The sequence below is a fragment of the Triturus cristatus genome, chromosome 7 (assembly GCF_964204655.1).
Source record: "Triturus cristatus chromosome 7, aTriCri1.1, whole genome shotgun sequence".
Lineage (NCBI taxonomy): Eukaryota > Metazoa > Chordata > Amphibia > Caudata > Salamandridae > Triturus > Triturus cristatus.
The window spans coordinates 1,346,626,841-1,346,647,060 of NC_140590.1; the positions used below are offsets into that span (position 1 = coordinate 1,346,626,841).

At 43.2% G+C, this 20,220-nt stretch overlaps 1 protein-coding gene across 2 annotated transcripts in view; it reads left to right on the forward strand.

The window, feature by feature from the left end:
- MTO1 (mitochondrial tRNA translation optimization 1) overlaps nt 1-20,220 on the forward strand; it is a 524,123-nt gene that overhangs the window by 330,195 nt on the left and 173,708 nt on the right. For both annotated transcript variants that reach the window (XM_085619003.1, XM_085619002.1), the window contains 2 exons: nt 12,525-12,655; nt 15,720-15,924. In XM_085619003.1, the coding sequence (XP_085475129.1) occupies nt 12,525-12,655; nt 15,720-15,924 (336 nt within the window). The remainder of the gene's footprint in view (nt 1-12,524; nt 12,656-15,719; nt 15,925-20,220) is intronic.

The following is a 20,220-nucleotide window of genomic DNA, read 5'->3' on the forward strand; positions in this document are numbered from 1 at the left end:
ATTTTGCATAGACATGGCGCGTACGGCAATCATCTCCGTATTTACCAATAGAAACCCTCCAGCGGTGCTTGTCGATAAGCGATCCACCACTGTTGACAGTTTCCGAATTCCATATGCATTTAATGAAATTCCCACTGCTGGAATCGAAGCTCCAAAAATATCTCCCACAATTTCTGACCAAGTTTCTCTCTTAAAGCGTGTTAGTAAATTAATCTGTTCTGCATCTTCTATCTTATCTATATGAAAAATCTTTGGAAAGACCAGGCCAACATAACATGTGCCATACCAATGATCAGGCAACCTGTAATAAGCCCTATTCCCACAAATATAATACACTCCCGGGAAAACCGGATCTTCTCCTCCTTTAAATCCCCATCCCGTTGCAATGAAGTATGTATCATGGCACTCACTAGCCCCAACAAAATAGGTATCATATTGAGATTTCCTTCTGGTAATGCATAGTTTACCCTTCTGTGGTGCATCTAAAGCCAAAGTTGGACTGGCCCCTTCCTTTAACTTCTTTCCCATCTCAATGTCCCTCACTGTCTCACTCATTTTATATTCTCCTGCCTTTCCATGCATGCTCACTCTTCTTTTCTCTACCATGTCTAAGAAAGCCTTTTCTTCTTCTTTCAAACTGCAAGTTAAATTGTTTCTAAAAATGTAATCTAATGTTAATTCTTCTGTCTCAATAAAAATCTCACCAAAAATGTTAGCTTCTTTAGCAGGGTTCAGTTTTTTATTCATAGGCAATTGCCCAAAAATGTTATTTTTATTAGACATCTCATAATCTATTTTCCCTAACAAATAAAAAATACTAATTAACACACTACATGAAATCCCATAAGTAGCTGGAAGATGGTGATAAGTAACTCCCTCTGAAACGGATGCAGGCAATTGCATACAGACGTAGCAATCCCTTACTTCCATTGTCTTCACGTATTCATACAACAACTTTGAAAAAACATTGCTAGAAAAATCATTAATTGACCTATCTTTGTGTAAATATATATTACTAATCCTAGTTGACACTACTTTTTGTGAACTCTTCCCTATATTAGTCATGTTCTCAGTATGTATTCCAAAAGTATCTACTGTAACTCTAAAAGTGACTAATAAAGCAAGTACACTCCATAGTAGCATTAATAATCCTGTACAGCAGCAGCACATTCTACACCATCTTTTCAGAAAGGTACATCTAGTTTGATTATTTTTGGTGTTAGCCATCTTATTACTTTGACCGTGTCTTTTGACTTAGCCTCTACTACTCCACTACCAAACACTGGACTATTACAATCTGTTAATTTTCAGCACTTCTCTTCACTCTTCTCCAAGTGACTCTTTTAGTTCACTCAATTTGGATTCTCATCACTTTTCACTTCTTCTTCAGCAACATCAAATTGTATCAGATCTTCAATATCCTCAGCATCTGACTCTTCTCCAATGTCAGTCAAGATAACTTTCAGGATTCCAACAGATTTCTCCTCTTCCTCAACCACTCTTCGCAAGGTCCCTTCCGGATTTCCTTGACTCTCTGCCTCTTCTTCTTCTCCTTCAGGCAGTGCCACATACGTCCATTCCGGTGACCTGTACTTCTGGTTGGGCTTTCTGATTCTCTTGATCTCCTCTGGTTCTTTTGATTTCGTTTGTTCTTCTTCTTTCGCTTGATTTTGACTTGACACCTCGTTCACTTGTTCAGCTTTTGATGTATTCACTCGTGTCAGTCTGTACCTTAGCCTCTTTATCTTATTAGGCCAAAGATCTCCTCTTACACTTCTTTTCTGTTTTGCTTCTTTATTATTTCTTTCTCCGATCCAAGTTCTCTTTCTCAGAACTCAACCCTCTGGTTTCTCATTCTCACTCTCATCCGATTCTGTTTCAATTGCCTCTTGTTCATCAACAATTTTCTTTTGCTCCACAGACTTCTTCCTTTCCACTGTTTGAGATTTCCCTACTACTGTCCCTCCTCGGGTCTCCGACACGCAATCTTCTTGCTGTCTACTTGTCCCTTCACCTAACTTATCAGGAATGATCCCTACACCTCCTCGGGGGTCTTCCGCAATCTGTCCCTCTCTATCTTCTTCTGACCCTACTCCTTCAGAAGTAATCTCAAATGGATTATTAATCTCTTCATCTGGCTCAGGTGTAGTCTCTGTGGAACTGTTTTCTTCACCTCTTTCTTTTTCACCGCTTGTTGAAACTTCAGGCACTTTTACAGAATCTGAACTTTCTCCTGAAACTTTCAATGTTTCTCTTGAAGCTCTTGAAACTTCCTCTGGTAAGAAAAAAGAATCACCTGATTCTCTTACTCCTTCCTCCCTTTCAGGATTCTTTTTTCTTCTCACTATTTCAGTGTCTTCATCATCACTGGAATCTGACTCTTCAAAATACTCTTTTCCAGTCCCATCCTTTGGATTTGGAACTCTCAGAGTATGACTTGCATGAACCCAGTTCTTCACACCAGCACACTTTACAGCAGTCGTCGTGGTCAGAATGACTTGTCTTGGCCTTCCCCACCTTGGAACCAAGCAATTTCTTCTTCTGTGCACTTTTATTCTCACCCAGTCCCCTGGACTCAGATCATGGGCTTGCTTCTTTTCGAGTGTGGTGGCGTCTCCTCCAACCTGGTGAAACACAGAATGAACTGCGTCAGCCAGGCCTTTACAGTAATCCAAAACCATGTCATCAGTTATTGTCATCAACTTGTTGACGGGCACGAATGCATGTCTCATTGCTCGTCCCATCAATATTTCATGTGGACTCAAACCTGTAGTTCTGTCTGGAGTAGATCTAATAGTCATTAGCACTAGAGGCAAGACATCAGGCCATTTCATTCCAGTGGCTAAACACATCTTACCAATTCTGTTTTTTATTGTGCCATTCATCTGCTCAACAACACCAGAAGCCTCTGGCCGGTATGCACAATGTAGCTTCTGCTGTATACTCAATGCTTCACAAATTAAACTCATGAGCTCATTGTAGAAGTGTCCCCCTCTGTCTGACTCAATTGTCACTGGGAACCCGTACCTAGGAATCAGCTCTCTTAGCAGCAACTTTGCCACTGTTATTCCATCATTTCTCCTAGTCGGATAGGCCTCCACCCATCTTGAGAACAAACAGACTACCACTAAAACATACCTCAATCTATTGACCTGAGGCATTTCAATGAAATCTATCTGCATTCTGGTAAAAGGACCTCCTTCTCTGCCTATTGTTCCTAGACTCACCACCGTCTTCTTTCCAGTATTGAACTGCTGACAAATCAAACATCTTTGACAGATGCTCTCTGCAATCAGCCTGAACTTTGCATTCGACCAGGTTTGTTTAAAGGAACTAATCATAGCGTCCCTCCCCAGATGTCCCTGGCTATGATACATTCTTGCCATTGTTGACAGCATGCTATTCGGCATAACTGGTCTTCCATCTCTATAGATCCAAACATGATCTTTCTCTCTTGGAGCACAACCTGCCTTGATCCAATCCCTCATTTCCTCATCTCCTGCTTCATCTTGCAACTGCTTCACCTCATCCCATGTTTCCAGGACATTAGTAAACATCACAGAACAAAAAGACATTTCCCTCTCTCGTCCCCTGTTAATCGAATTATTGTTCTTTGCACAATACTGTGCTATGTCATTTGCGAAGCGATTACCAAGGGTAACAAAATCATCTCCTTGTCCATGAGCAGCACATTTTACAACTGCTAGTTCTTTAGGCAGCTGTATCGCCTCAAGCAACTTCCCAATCACTTCAGCATTCTTTATTGGAGTCCCACTCGAGGTCAGGAAACCTCTCTGTAGCCAAAGCTGGCCAAAGTCGTGAACAACTCCGAATCCGTACTGACTATCAGTCATCACAGTCACTCTCAAATTCTTCCCAATCTTGCAAGCTTTTGTCAATGCCACCAATTCAGCCACTTGAGCAGACCTTACTCCTTTCAAAGATGAAGCTTCCATTACTTCTGAAACTTTGCACACCGCATACGCTGCACTCAACACACCCTCATCAGTTCTCAGACATGATCCATCCACAAACAACACATGATCACTCTCAGGAAGTGGCAGATCTCTTATGTCTGGTCTTGGTTTTGTACAGTAATCAAGCACATCCAAACAATCATGATCAACATCATCTCCCACACTCACATTTTCAGCATCTGGCAACAATGTCGCTGGATTCACATTCACACACCTCTCAAGAGTCACATTTGATGCTCCCAGAATGATTTTCTCATATTTAGTCAGCCGACTATGTGACATATATTGAGTTCTGCTTCTGGTCAAAAGAATTGCCACATCATGGGGCACGAATACCCTTACAGGATATCCCATTATTATACCCTCACTCTGTTCCAAGCTTCTGCATGTAGCAGCTACCGCTTTCAGGCAACCTGGCAAACCCACAGCTACGGGCTCAAGTGTTGATGAGAAGTACGCAATAGGCCTCCTCAGTTGTCCATGTTTCTGGATTAACACTGAAAGTGCACATAATTTCTCTCACTACAGTACAACTCAAACTCCTTCTCATAGTCTGGCATTCCCAAAGCAGGAGCTTCACACATTCTGCTCTTTAATTCTTCAAATGCTGCCATTTGTTCTGTATTCAGTTCCAATGGGTCTCTCACCTCACTTTTGGTCAATTTAATCAGTGGCTTTGCTATCAGGGAAAAATTACTTATCCACTGACGACAATAACCCAACATCCCCAGAAACATCCTCACTTCTCTCTGGGTCATTGGGGCTCTCATTCCTCTGATAATTTTGATCCTGTCATTGGTTACTTTTCTCAGACCTTTCTCAATATTGTGTCCAAGATAATGTACTTCTTTCTTGCAAAACTGCAACTTGGCTGGAGATACCTTTAACCCTCCATCTGCCAGATGATTCAGTAAAGCTATGGTATCTACTTCACAAGCTTCACGTGTCTTCGATGCCACAAGTAGGTCATCGATATACTGTACTAGTACTGAGCTTTCAGGCATGATCAAACTCTCCAAAGACTTTTTCAACAATTGATTGAATATTGAAGGACTCTCTGTATACCCCTGTGGGATACGGCACCATGCTAAAATACGCTGTCCAAACCGAAATGCAAAAATCGGCTGGCTATCATGATGCAATGGAATTGAAAAGAAAGCATGACACAAATCAATCACCGTGTACCATTCAGCATCATGAGGAATCTGATACAAAATCACTGACGGATTTGGCACAATGGGACAACATGCTACCACAATCTTGTTAATCTTTCTCAGATCTTGTACGATCCTGAACTTCCCATTAGGTTTCTTCAGCCCCATTATCGGTGAATTACACGGGCTACTCAGTAACTCTCTCAAAACACCTTGCTGAATCATCTTGTCTATTATAGGTGTTATTCCCTCAATTATCTCTGGTGTTAATCTGTACTGTGGGATATTAGGATAAACAATTCCCTCTTTCACTGAATTCTTCACTGGATCTACATTATTCATCAATCCCACATCTTCTCCAGTAAAATCCCAAACTGCTTTTTTACTGTGTGTCTCAACTCTTGAGGCAAATCATCTGGATTAAACACAGCATATGTCCCAACAATCTCACTTTCTCTATTATCTAGAGTCATCCTGTACAAAACATCCTCATCTGGTGTCTCAAAAGCTATTCCATCCGGAGTACAAAAAATTGTACAATTCATCTTACACAATAAGTCCCTACCTAACAAGTTCACTGGACTAGTGTCGCAGACCACAAAATCTGTGCATATCTGAAAATTTCCCTATTCTTACCCTTACTGGTTCGGTAAGACGAGTCTTAATCTGTGTATTAGCTACACCAACCACTTGGATTGCTTCGTCCGAGAGAGGAAGATTTCTTATATCTGCTGACCTGACAGTTGATCTCGTCGCTCCTGTGTCTACCAAAATAGTAACACTTTCCCCATTTATTTTCCCATCTACAAATGGTCCTGCCTGGTCTATTTCTAGAGTTGCACCAAGTATGCACTCTTCCTCCTCTCTTCGGCACCGTCAGTAGTCCCCTTCAGACTCACTCCCCTCATTCTTTAACCAGTACTGCTGTACTGGGTTAGTACGCCTCGGTTTGTTTACCTGCTCATCATTGTAGAATCCTGAGTCCTGGTTATATTTCTGGGACCCTTTATTCTGCGGCAAGGGCGGTTTTGGCTCTTGACTCTGCTGTCTGACAACCTTCTGCTGTTGCTGCTGATGATTACACCCTTCGTTCTGCACCTGTTGATTCAATGATTTATTCTCATTACTCACTAATGGTGGATTGGTACACTCGGATCTCCAATGCCCCAATTGTCCACAGTTGTGACAAGGGAACTTCTTCTTGGCCTCTTCTAGATTCCCCTTTCCTTTACCTGTGCCATATCTGGGCCTATTTCCTGGATTATTTACTTGTTCCACCAGCTGTGCTTCTTGTCTTTCTGCAACTTTCACCTGTGCCCACATTGCTTTCTCCTTTAGCTTTCTCTGTTTCGCCTCAATCTCATCACTGAAGTATTTCGCATGTCTCAAGATTTCATCAATCTTTTTACTCTGCCAGTCAACTGTATGCTCACGTATCATTTCACTAATTTCAGGTCTCAAGCCATATACAAATCTGTATACAAAATGACTCAAATCCTTATCACCCAGGTGTTCATCTCCACTGAACTGTTTAAAAGCCAGTATCAACCTTTCATAAAAAGCATGAACTGATTCTTTTGCTTCCTGATGTGTTCGATCTATCTTAACCCAGTCTGTTTCTTTAGGGGGTACCTTATTCTTCAGGAACACTATGACCTGCTCATATTTCCTCATGACCTCCGGGTCTGGTGCTCCTGTCTTTTGATCCCTTGGGTATTCCTTAGCAGGCCAATCTACAACTATTTGTCCACAAGTCTGCTGGAACAATTATATCAAACAGACTATTCAGGTCAATCCACAGCACTTTTGACAATTTCACAAACCTATCTACCTGCCTATACCACTCGACGGGCTTTTCTCTCAATCGAGGGAAATCATTCGTAAATGACAAAATATCCTGTCTAGTCCATGGAACATGTACATATCCTCCTCCAGGAATCTCTCTCTTATAGGATAAGCATCCGCTGTTTATTCTTTTTCCCTCATGGGAAATGCTGAATAAGTCCTGTCCACTGAATCTTCTCTTTTCTTGTACCACCTATCCTTCCACTTTTCCACATCACCCCATTTTCGCAATAAGGAAATCATTTCCCTAATCTGTCCTGTTCTGCCAGCATCATTTAGATTCTCAATGTCTTTGTCTGAAAAGTCCACCCTGTAAGGTTTCTGCAAAGCTTTCACCTTATCCATATCAACTCCCAGTTCACTCGCTATTCCTTTTAACCTGTCATGTGTACTCTTAGCCCTCCAGGTAATACTCTTGCACATGAATAACAACTCTCCATCATGACGATTTTTCAACATTTCTGTAGAAATTGTTCCCGCTATGAGTTCCTCCAGTTCTATGCGTAACCTGGCTACATCAATTGCCTGTGAATCTTTATCTTTCTTTTGAAGAACTTTTAACCAATCATTCAAATCCTCAGCCGTTATTTCTGTAGACCTTTTCACTGTACTCGCTTGTTCTGTAACCCTCTGTGGTTCCAAAATCGATCCTCCCAAACAACCAGTATTCAATCCTGAATTAGGCTGTACATTTAATTCTCCACCACAGGTGTCATGTCTCAACCGTCTCAAATGATTCTCTTTCATCCTTATTCCTGACTCTCCCGAAGAATCAACCAAACCATTTCCTACGAAAGGAACCGTCAAACCATTTTCACCCATTCTTTGTTTATCAAAAATAGGCATAACCGGACCTATGGTTACAGGCACTGTAACAGCCTCTACATCCTTTGTTAGCTCTCTAATTTTCTCAGTCAACTCAGATGTCGTTCTGGCTAATTCTCTTGTTTTCTCATTCCCAATTTGATTCTCTCTCTCTCGCTCTCTCTCTCTCTCTCTTTCCGTGAAAGAGCTACCACTTTTCAAATCAGGTGTCGCGATTTCTGTTTTAACAATTCGCAAAGTATCTCTTATAGGAGTAGTAACTGGCGTTCTCTCTTCTGGTTCTGGTCTATATGGAGGTGGTCTCTTGTAAATCATGTCATCCAAGACTTCATCCTCATAATCATTAGCCCCATACCTTCTCAATTCTGTATCAGGCACCTTTTCTGCACCTTTCCTCCCTTCTGCTTCCTCAACAGTTCTCATGGGATATAGTCCCTCTAAACAATACTAGCATCTCGCCATCTCCTCATTCGATCATGATGAGTTTCACGATCATATTTCCTCCCAAAAATATACCTATAATTACCTCCACTCCTCTGCTTCTCTCGCTCATGCACTTCATCTTCCCATTCCACTAATGCCTCAAACTGTGTCGGCCTTGGTCTAGGCTCTAGACACATCATCTTTTCCCGTAAATTTCTCAACACGGCCAAATTAAATGAACCATGTTCCGGGAATGCTAAAACACCATCTGCTTTAGTGTACTTAGCCCAATTGTCTAACCATATACAGGTATGATACCCATATTTCGCAACCATGAAGGACGCAGGGGTTCTTGTCGGAGGTAACAGTTCACCTTCTCTAGTTATAATGTCCTTATCCTTGTCGAACCACCTTTTAATTTTACCGAACAAGGATTTCTTTTTCTTTTCCTCCGTTTGGTAATACATTTTAGCGTTTACCACAACTCTCTAGTCCCTTCCGCAACTGTACAATCTTTTGTCCAATAACAGCGCGACTCACACCAACGCACCAATCCTGGAGCGTCTACGTCACCCTTTACTCCTTCCAATCCCTGCGCGGCTCACACCAACGCACGAATCACAGCGCGAGCACTGTTCTAACCCACTGTCCAATCACAGCGCGGTCTTTCTGACGTCAGTAGTCACTGCAGTTGCTTCTACTCCTGTCTCCTGTCATTCGACTACCCCTCCTTTACAAAGTCTTCTCAGTAGACTTTGTTTCAGATTTTACAAAATCTATTAGTTACAACATATAAACATCTCCATTGTCTGCTTCGCTAACCACAGAATAGTAAAGAATTTTCACAAGAATCCCGCTTCTCTCTAGAACAGCGCTTACCTCTGCTCTACTACGGAATTATTACTTTCGTTGACACAGTAGCACATCCCTCTACTCTGCCCTTCTAACATGCATCCATTAACTGTTTGCTCTCGGAATGCTCCTAAGAGTCTCACAATCAACTAAATGCTCATACATTCACGCACTTTCACACCAGAAAATGTAGTACATCCACAAAGAATCCTCCCTTTCCCGAGAACAGCGAACAGTCTGTCCCACTACAGAATTATAACACACGTTAACCAAGCAGCACTTACCTCTGCCCAGTCCTTCAGACAAGCTCAGAGAGTACCTATTACCTCTCCAGTGATAAGCTTTAACGGCAAACCTTACGGATCCCTGAGACTTAAGACCAGAGTTTCACAGATAACCTTCGCTACCATACACACTCCTTTTATACTGAAAATATATCTCTAGTAGTAACACACGACGATGTCACTTATTCCGAACCCAGACAATGCGACGCGCAACTTCAATTGTCACACGGTTTTCCTGCATACGTACAGGTAATTCCAACAATCCCGTCTTTCCCGAGAGCAGCACACACTTCCCTCTGCCCTACTACGGAACCGTCACCAGCTCCCTACGTTCCAGAAGCCGTACACACTACATATAACTCAATACGACGACTTCAACATATAGTGTTAATACATATATCAACATTAATCAATAAATCAATAAATCCAAATCCTATGTACAAGCAATCTATCAGATCAAGACAGTAATCAAAACCATCCTCTGCTACCAGGAAAACTGCTGCAGATCAGAGCTTATAAATTCTCCCTACTTCCACGGATAGAGTAATTCCACAGTCATACGCACATACACTCACCATACGCTAGGGCCCATCACACCAACATTCATTCTATTACTCTATCCACACTGAATACACGAGAGAAATCCTAAACAATCTGCATCTAAACTGAGGTCAATGCGACCTAAATGATCAGTCTTGAGTCATGATTTTAAACATTAAGAATACATTTGAAAAACTCAATAAATGACAAAGAAATAACCACCCGACACTGTAATTCAAACAATGGGTTATCTTTATCTAAATTAATTCAAATGAAAGTCAATCAATAGCAAGATCATTATTCTCATAGTTACCTATTCTAGCTAAATGTCATATTTGGGTCAGGACAAGTCTCTCAGTAAAGTTCCCCGAGTCGCCGTCCTCTCATTCAGCGTCGATCCTCTCGAGCATAGGTTCAGGAAGAAGTGGCCTCATTCGCTACGGACCCTCTCTAGACTAGAAATATTTATAAGAAAACTAACATTTTAAAATGTTACAATCAAACTCCAAATGTCCGTTAAACCATTGAGCAGAGCGAGCAGGAAAGGATGTTGACTCGCAACATTTAGAAAAACCTCCACTCAAAAATAAAAACACGGAAGAAGGAAGCATAAACTAAAAGATGTTACATCCATGAATACTCTTCCTCGGAATCATAGTGAAGCCACCGCAAGTTTATCAGAGTTCATAGTGGCTTTATTCTTTTCCAAGGGCAACTAGCATCAAGCCTGGAGCTGCTATCCTCACGGAAACTTTTGACACAGTCAGAGGCCGGAGTCAGGTGGTTTTTCAACCATATTCTGCGAAGCCTCACTTCGTACTCCAGCAACTCAAATGCAGGCTGTAAATATCGGCCATCTTTTAGTAGGCCAAAACGGACCATCTTAATCAAAAGAAACACAAACAACGTTACTACATCGTAATGATTATACAGTGTTAATTCCCACTAATACCCTTATGTGTATGTAATTATCTAGCCATCTGCAACATAAAGAAGCATTAAAGCACGTTATTTTAAAGCGTTTGCGCTTAAAACAAATGACAAATAGCACATTAACCACACGTATCTAATTAATTCACTCACCAACTTAGTTCACATTTTAATAAGCAACATATATGCATTCCCGCGTGTAATTCTTTCATTAGTAAAGTTGATTAATCAGAAAACTTCAACAAAATTAGTATTTAATGATTAATTATCAGTAATTTTAATTATGACATATAGACATAAACTGGAGTTCAAATCTCAATAAATTTTCAATAGAAAACCCTGCTCCAGCAGATCCACTCTTTTAAACCTTGCTGACGGGGTGGTAGGGAGCTTGAAATGCCTAATCGTCGACTTGTCAGGGTGGTTGTCGCCAGTCAAAAGCTTTGAATCCTAGATGGTCGCCCTTGAGACGTCCATCTTTGAATAATGGCTTGACTTCAGGCACACTTTCGATCGCCAGTCATCTCTTGAAGAGGAGACTCATAGTCAGGTTTAATACTTTTCTGTCTCAGTCAGGAGGCAAAGGCTCAATTGAACACAGATCTCAGACATGGTGAACATAGCACCCCTGAACCACTAGTTCATAGGCAAGAAGTCCCATTGCGTTACCTGCCCAGAATTCTGAACAATTCTTATTCATTAGATCTGGAGTCGTCCAATACCTTTTGTTTTTGATAAAAATATATGCTCTCTTACAGTGGCTTTCAGTCAGCCATCTTCATCCATAGGCCTACGGTAGTGTCTTTCATATTTTGCTTCCACCAACCACAACATATAGCTTAGGGCTCGGGGTCAGTCCACCTCAGCCATTGGCTTACCTGTCTCTTAGTGACAACATTCTCCACTTACACAATGTGCACATCTGCACAATAGGTAGTCCCATTCAGAGCCTGTGACTAATGGTCTAATATGTGCTTTTGCATAAAAAATAGGTTTACTTTTAGACAATACGTGTTTCATATGTGTGCCTTCAAATAAAATTCATAAACAAAATAAGCACTTGCAAAACCAAACAGTCACTAGCCAGCACCAGACTTAATAACTTTGCCAATATTAGTCATTTTCAAAGCACCTGCATCCTTTTTCTGCATCTGTCTATGATGCATGTTCCCTGTAATGCTCATATGTATGATCCTCACTTCGACCAGATCATGTTGCAGCTGGCAAGAGAGGACGTATAAGGCTTACCCAGAGCATTTTTGAAATCCTAGGATCACCCACCATGTGGTTCTGTTGTTGTTTATGCAGCAAGACCAAGATTAGCGTATCCTTCAGGTTAGTCTTCTTCTAGGTCTATAGATAAACACGGCCAGAGGCTGATTTTAACAACACTATTATGAGGGCTCCAAATTGTATTTTTTTCCCATACAAATTTAAAATGTATTTAGGGATCCCACCAGCTCTGTTGGAATATCCTAACAGTTATGAATATTATGGAACTGCACATAAAGGAGGACTACAAATAAGGTTAAGTAGCATATACATCCCTCATGATAATAGGATTTCCTCTAAAATTGAAATCCTCCTATAGAAGGATAATGCAGACTTTCAAATATGTATCACAAGTCAGTTTGATGTCAGAGATCTGGTATAAAGATCTATTTCTGAGACCTTTCTTCTGCTTCCTGATTCAGGTTATGGCGTCCAGTATGATTACTTTGATCCTCGCCAAATCAGCCCATCACTAGAGACCCACCGGGTCCAAGGTCTATTCTTTGCTGGACAGATCAACGGGACCACAGGCTACGAAGAGGCAGCAGCACAGGTGAGTCTGTCAGTGACTTAGGCTGGTCTGAAAGCAAAGAGCAGTTTGTGACAAGAATGACATATTTTGAGATTTTATTGCACTACACAGATAAAACCCCTTAAATTAAGGTTCCTACTGGATAGTGACCAGTCAGCAGCACACTTTGAGGTATAGTGTTATAGGCACAAATTTAAATTGGGATGTAGAGATCTGAAATATGTCCTGTGAAACCACAAGCAGTGGAGATTAAGGAGGCAAGAGGTTAAAGAGGGCAAGGCACTGGTAACCAAACGGCAAGCAGCACAGGAAATGCCTTGTGGCGTGATGTACTACTGACAGAGAAGGCAGAGTTACCTGCAAGTGATTGGGCATTGAGCCTTGAGTAATGATGTTCTCGCAAGGGTTAAACAAAGCTAAGACCAGACTGGTCAACAGGATCTTTGGCATTTCCCAGAGGGCTGAAGGCTGGGAGGAGACTTGCAGTGCTGGAAGGGCTTTGTCCAGCCCCGAAAGTGCTCTTTGCGACCCGCCAGTGAGGCCCCCCAGCCCTGCACAAATAAGATAGCATAGTTCTTATGGATACTTTTTTTTCATCTGGTTTTTTTTCATTGACCAGATTAGACAGTTACATTTCCAATTTCACAATTCTTGGTTCATTATTCATGTGTATAAAATTAACAGCGGCAACTTCACATACCTGGTTCCATGACATTGGCCTCAGTATACACATTAATCGCGCTTTGTAGACTGGGCGCATTGTGTGTATCCTGGCCAGCAGTGTGTCTCGATCAGTGGTCGTTGCCATGTCTAGGGTCACCCTTACGTGTTACCAGCATTGCGCTAGTTGTAAGTTAGTGAATTAACTTTGGGAGGCGGGAAGTAACGGGTAGGACAAAGTAAAAATACAAGTAACAGTGAGTCAAACTAGTGTGGCCCTCGACTCCCGAGCATAACAGGCGTGTGTGCAGTTTGTGACCCCAATCCTGTTGTCAAATTCTAAATCTGTGGTGAGAGGTGCATTTCCAGCTTCAAACTCAACACTGCCTCCTCATCAGTAGGGCTTGGGGCTAGCTCGTTTCTCCCAACCCCTGTCTAGTGACATTTGTGAGATCTGGTGAATCTATGTCTGCTTGTTGCTCGTTCTGCAGGTCGTGTAAGAACTCTCTAATGTGCGAAAGAGTAATACACCCCTTGGTACATCCTTATGTTTCATGTGCCCCAGTCACCTTTCCTTAAATGCTCTTCCCGTAGACATCTAATATCAGGCTGTGTCCCCGGTAGAGCCCTTAAAATTGCTGCTTATTTCACTGGTGCATTTAAATTGATCTAAATCAGCCCCATGGTCTTTGTTACAAGCATAAACTGTCTACTCTCTTGTAATGTAAGAATGTAACTTTCTCAATTAACTTCCATATGATTTTTCATGTACATTTGAGTTGTTTCTCAAAACTGAAATGTATAAATCCTGAGTATGTTATTACACTATTGAATCACTCTTCAAGTATGTACTGCTATCTTAGACAGAAATATATATACATCTCAAAATATTAACAGGTTCTTAATTTATGTTTAAATCTCTTTAATGAATTTTCAATATACGCAACAAAGAAATGATCATATAGGTTTAGTCACCATGCTATTAACATTGCTAGACATATGACCTGAAAGGGTCAGGCTTGAACCGCCAATTTGGCAGTGGGGCCGCAGTAAGGTAGGATAGCCTACATGAAATAAAATCCCCCCCACCCTCCACCCCTGTTCCTTGTCCACCACCGGAGCTGCCCAAACTATATTAGGTCTCGATCATCGCTCCCCCTTTTGTGTGTCAGAGAAGCGTAATAAGCGGACATATCGGGGACAGGTAACTTCCCGAATTCAGAGGCTAATAGAGATAGAAAAGGTTGCCACAATTCGATATATTTGGATCCCTCCCCTGCAATTGTTAATGTCAGCTTCTCCATGCCAAGTGCATGCCATAGGCGGTGTAGCCAACCTGTGAACGTCGGTATGTGAGAAGTACGCCAGTGTGTGAGTAGGTTTTGTATCGCGGAGCCCAGTGCAATTGCTATTCGGCGGCCTCTACGGGAGCGCAGAGGGTAAGTCAGGGGGTTCGGAAGGCCACGTTCTTAATTTAGTGAGGATCCTTCTCCTTCCTCAAGTAGTTATGGAAATTAAGTGGAAAAACAAAAGGTAGCGTTTCTATTCCACCAGGGGTTTTCTTTGAACAGTACTTTACCAAAATCAAGTTTGTTTGCAAACTTGACTTAAATTTCTTGCAATACTTCTCTCAGTTCAGCGTCAGCCTCCTTTCACATAAACAATCTATAAGGCTTTAAACAATTGTCTGGTAACGGAGCCCTGGCTGCTACAACAAAGTATTTGTATTGCCTAGCAAGGACTCTTAGGGCCTCACAGAACGTCTACTCGATATATTCAAGCTGGATTCCGCCATTTTCAAAATGACATGTTCTGTGGCCTCATGGGGAATGTAGTTTCTATTTTGAGTTTTTAGACCTATGCACAGTGTGCCCATAAAATACCCAAAGCCAAGTGGCACCAATGTTCTGGGTGCACTGCCAACCATTCCATCCCCGGAATAAATGTAACTAATGTGAGTTTATAGTGTTACGGTTGTTCATTCAACAGGCACAGAATGGTAAGCATAGATCCTGATCCAGAGCATGACAGCAGGTCTGTTCAGTATTTATTAATTTTTATAAAGGCACCCATGTAGAGAGAATCGGTATTATAGCTAAATTCTTTTTCATGTGGCTCATCATGTTTTTGTCTAGATGGGTTCATCTGTGATTATCTTTTTTTGTTTTTGAGCTTTTCTGATAAGCTTATATCATGTCTATTCTTATTTTAGTTCCTAGGTTCCTATATTGTATTTAATTATATTAGAATACTGTGTTTGGGATCCTTATTCCTTTTGTAATTGAGTCGCCTCTCATTAACTCTGCTTGATTTTCTTGAGTTGTATTTTACTAATTGACTAAATTCATTATGTTTATTGCAGATTCTCGTAACTTATGTAAAAGGAAGCGATCTTTGACATTAACACTCTTTTTTTTTCTTTCAGGGGCTGATAGCTGGCATCAACGCTGCCCTTCGTGTTAACAGACGAGGCCCGTTCACAATACGTCGTACTGAGGGTTACATTGGAGTGCTTATCGATGACCTCACCACGCTGGGGACAAATGAGCCATATCGGATGTTCACCAGCCGTGCAGAGTTCCGCATGTCTCTGCGTCCTGACAATGCAGACATCAGACTCACGCCCCAAGGTATGGTGACTTTGAGAGGACTCTTGTCTGTTAGTGTCAGCTCTGCTTGGACAGTGTTTTTGGGCAGCTGGATAATGTACTAGGAAACCAGCTTGCATGGATGGCCCACATTCTGCAGGTGTTCAAAAGTTGCCTGTTGTTGGGCGGCAAGCCCCTACCTTTTGCTTGTGACTGCTTAAATTCATAATTCTCTTTCATGGTCTTTGAATTTAGTAATCTAGCCTTTAGGTAAGACCCTTATTTGGGTCTGTGACTGCTGTGAATATTCCTAGAAAGGTAGACTGTGTTTAAATCTAAGCACTTTTGAGCCCAAGGAATTTAATTAAGCCTGGGGCTGTTTTACCATTCATAATTCAGTTTGCGAAAACTCACTCATATGAAATCTTTTGCGAAATCACCAGCCGCGGCCCGTGGAGGGAGTTCCGTGGGGCAGAGTCGCGGCGGGGGAGGGGCAGGGTGGGGGGTACTAAAAACCGGAATATGGCTAATTGGAGATAAGTAAACAATTAAATAAATAAAACGAATTTCGTAGCGCGCGCTGCATCGCAAAGTGCAATGCAGCGCGCTCTACGAAATTCGTTTTATTTATGTAATTGTTTACTTACCTCCAATTATCCATATTCCGGTTTTTAGTACCCCCCCACCCCGCCCCTCCCCCGCCCCTCCCCCGCCCCGCCTTTCTGCCCCACGGAACTCCCTCCACGGGCCGCGGCTGGAAATCACCATAATAATACATAAATACATTTGATACTGTAGATGTATCCAAGTATGGAGGCAGTTTTTGCATGGGGGGACCAAGGCATACAGGAAACTCTACTGAGTGAAATGACATTATTATGTTATGGGGACAACTACTCAAACATTACAATTAATTCATTTGAAAGAGACAGCCTTGATAATCAATTAAAGAGACTTCAGGTTTAACTCCTTTACAAGAGACAGCCTTACTAAATATTCACAAAACTTCATCTGTAAGCCCTCTTCACATGTGGATCTGATTCCCCACATGTCCCCATTACATAAATGAGACATGCTCTCTTTCTGTCAGTAGATAAGGCTTTAATCAAAAGATTTTCTCCTATCAACTTCTCAGCATTGTGTTTATCTTCTGTGCACTTGTCCTTAAAGACTGGAATGATCCAGTTTCTCACCATAAACCTTCCTTATCCTGAAAGTCATGCATGTAATAAAGACAGTGGTAAGGAAGAAGGCATCATGGTAATGTTTATCTGCTTCCATTGGCAATAGGGTTAACAGTAGACATTTTGTAACCATATGAAAGCCAGTTGATTTTCTTGGTAAATCTTGTTTTATCTTGTAATCATACTATTATTAGCTAGCACAAACATTTCCTATTTCATGTTCTATATAACTATCAATACTCTCTTGCTTGGAAAGGACTTAAAAATCTGTAGGTGTTCGCTGTGGGATTGTCGGGTAGTTCCTATAAATCTATATAGGATCTGCGTGTTTAGACAACATAAACTGTAGGATTGGTGTCCATTCCAGACACCCCTACAGGATATGTTCGCCTGTATACCAACTGGCTCACAGTGCCACTATGAACCCCTCTTACCAAGGAGAGAATAGTTTCTGGCAACTATCATACATGACAACCCTGTCCCCTCAGGGATCGTGGAAACAGTACAGTACTTTGCGCTCAGTCACTTGTGCTCATTTTGTCTGAGAGAGATACACAGAATAAACGATGGGGACATTTCAATAAGCATTTATTGAACCAGCATCATTCTAGTGTAAAATACGTGTGCTGCAACAAACATAAGACAGAAACGGATGTATAGGGTTATAAGCACCAATAGAGTAAATAGATGGTAGAATTCTACTATAGTGCTAACACAATGGATTTATGCAGGTATATAGATACATGACAATAGTAATGCGTACTCCTACGATGCTAACCCTAACTAGATAATCCAAAATGTACCTAGCATGTATGTAGGTGTATAGCCCCCTAGGATAAAGCCAACCCCAATGCATGATATGAGAAAATGAAGGACACCATCTTGGTCTTGAGCTGGACAACCCGCGTGGAATGTCGGACCACTGCATGCTGGAGTGCCTGTGTGCAGGAACCTCAGCGTCTCGTGTCAGTGTGTCAGCATAGAAGTCTTTCTCCTCTGCCTGCTCCAGCAAAGATATGGTGTTTTTATACCCAAAAGGTACCCTCATGGGTTCTACCTTGCTGTGTTATGTCAGCCGAGGATGACGATAGTGATGAACCTTATACACAGCTATTATGCACAAGATGGTAATCCCGCTGTGTTTCTGAGAATCCTCATGCATAATAAATTAGGTAGTTTTCTGAGAAAACCACACAACATTTATGCAGCACCTAACTGGGTAAAAGGTCAGCACCAAAACCGTTCTGTAATACAATGGCAGTGTAAATGTAGGTGAGAGGTTAGGAGAGTACCCAGACCTGTATTGGGGCACATTGTGAATCATAACACCCGCTCCTTATCCGACTGGCCGATATGTCATGACACATATATAAGAAATAAAAGCATTGGGAGGAGGAGCCAAGATGGCGACCGGGACGGCAGCGTAGATTCCCGGCTCCGTGAACCTCCGCATCCCGCACGGATATCCTGCATGAGATCCTTATTCTGCGCTACGAGATCGTGTTCGTAAACGAAAGTGGCAACCGATCGTGTGACTCTGAGGTTTGTGACTGCCGTACTGCCGGAGAAATCAGCGGTTGAACTTTGCGGCCCGTGCGGTCCCGAAGCCGGGACCTCGAGTGGACGCCTTGGCCGGGCGGCAGTTTAACAACAGCGGCCTGTGGTGACTGGGTGGAGTCGGTCCGCCGGAGTGGTGCTCCCCTCGGCCTGCATTTTGCTGTGGTCGCTCCCCCCTGCTGAGCGCTGCGGACCGAGGACATGCCCGGGTGTGCAATTCTCGGATTCTGTGGTGTTTGCCCCTGCCTTTGACGGTGAGCTGCCCGGACGCCGTCCCTGGCTCGCTCTGATCCTTGCGGGCTGCTCCCGGCTTTTCGCGGGAGCTGGTCCGTGGCGGAGACGACTGTTGCCCGTGACCGCGCAACGGCTGAATCTGTGCCTGCCCCGGGATCCCTGTCTTCAGCGACGTGGACCTTGGGGCGTTGGTCCCGGGGTCCTGGCCCCAATACGAGTCGGGCCTTCCCAGCGGCCATTTTGTCACTATGCAGCCTACCATCCTGTCCGCTGGGACGCAGCGGGACTGGGGGTGTGTGACGGTCGGGAGTGTGGCAGAGCGATCGGAGAGAGCTGCTCTGGGGTACGGCGACCTCCTGGAGGCCCTTGGTGCCCTTCATTACTCCTTGACTCATGGCGCCGGGGTCCTGGGGAGGAAGCTAGATGGTGTGGTATCAGCGTTGGGACAGTGGCGGCATGCTGGTCCACAAGTACACAGTGGCTTTCCACACTGCACACAGGAGGAAGATGTTGCGGCCCCCCCCGCGATTAGTGTACAGCCGGACACTCCGGACAGTATGCTACCGTGTGGTCGGCTAACTGTGGGCTTGATCTGCTCCGGAGGTATTGGACCTGAGCGGAAGATGGTGGCCTTGTCCCGTGCGCGGTCTCCGGCGGCCCAGGGACGACTCCAGCAACGTGTGTCTCATTTGACTGCTTCAGCCTGTCTGGACCTTGTGTGCAGTGCAGATCCTGGGGCAGCACTGGAAAAGACGCCCCTCCATGGAGCGGTCCGTGCTGATGCTCAGAGACTTCCACCCCACCTGTGTGCGTCGCTTCCCGACTGTTTTTGGACACTCCTGTACCTTGGGACATCGGACATGGTGCTGGGTCGAGGGGCAGGCATGGGCAGAATCGCAAAGAGCGGTCAAGGCTGAGGCTGATCCTTCGGGAGTGGTCACCTAGTAGACAGGCGGACTCATGGTTGCGTGCTCTCATGGTTATTCGCATAGTTGGTGCATAATGCTCCCCACTCCCCCCCCCTTTTTTTGATATGATCAACTTGGTGCTGCTAATTGTTTGCTGTGGGGAGACTTCACCGTGCGGGAGGGAGAAGCCGGGGGTATGTTTTGAAGGCCCTCCTCCAGTTTATTACATTCTCTCCGCCCCCCCGTCTGGGGGGGCTCTTTCTTACTCCTTTTTTCCCTGTCTCTTCTATATTTCGGGTCTAGTTCCAGGGCGACAGGCACACTGCTGGGGGGTGGGGCCATACTCATTCGCAGAGGTGCAGGGTGGGGGGATGGGGGAGGGGACTCTTTAGTCTTTATCTTTTTCCATGGCCTCCTTTTTCTTCTCTGTTTCTTTCTGCTTGTTTTTCTGGGAT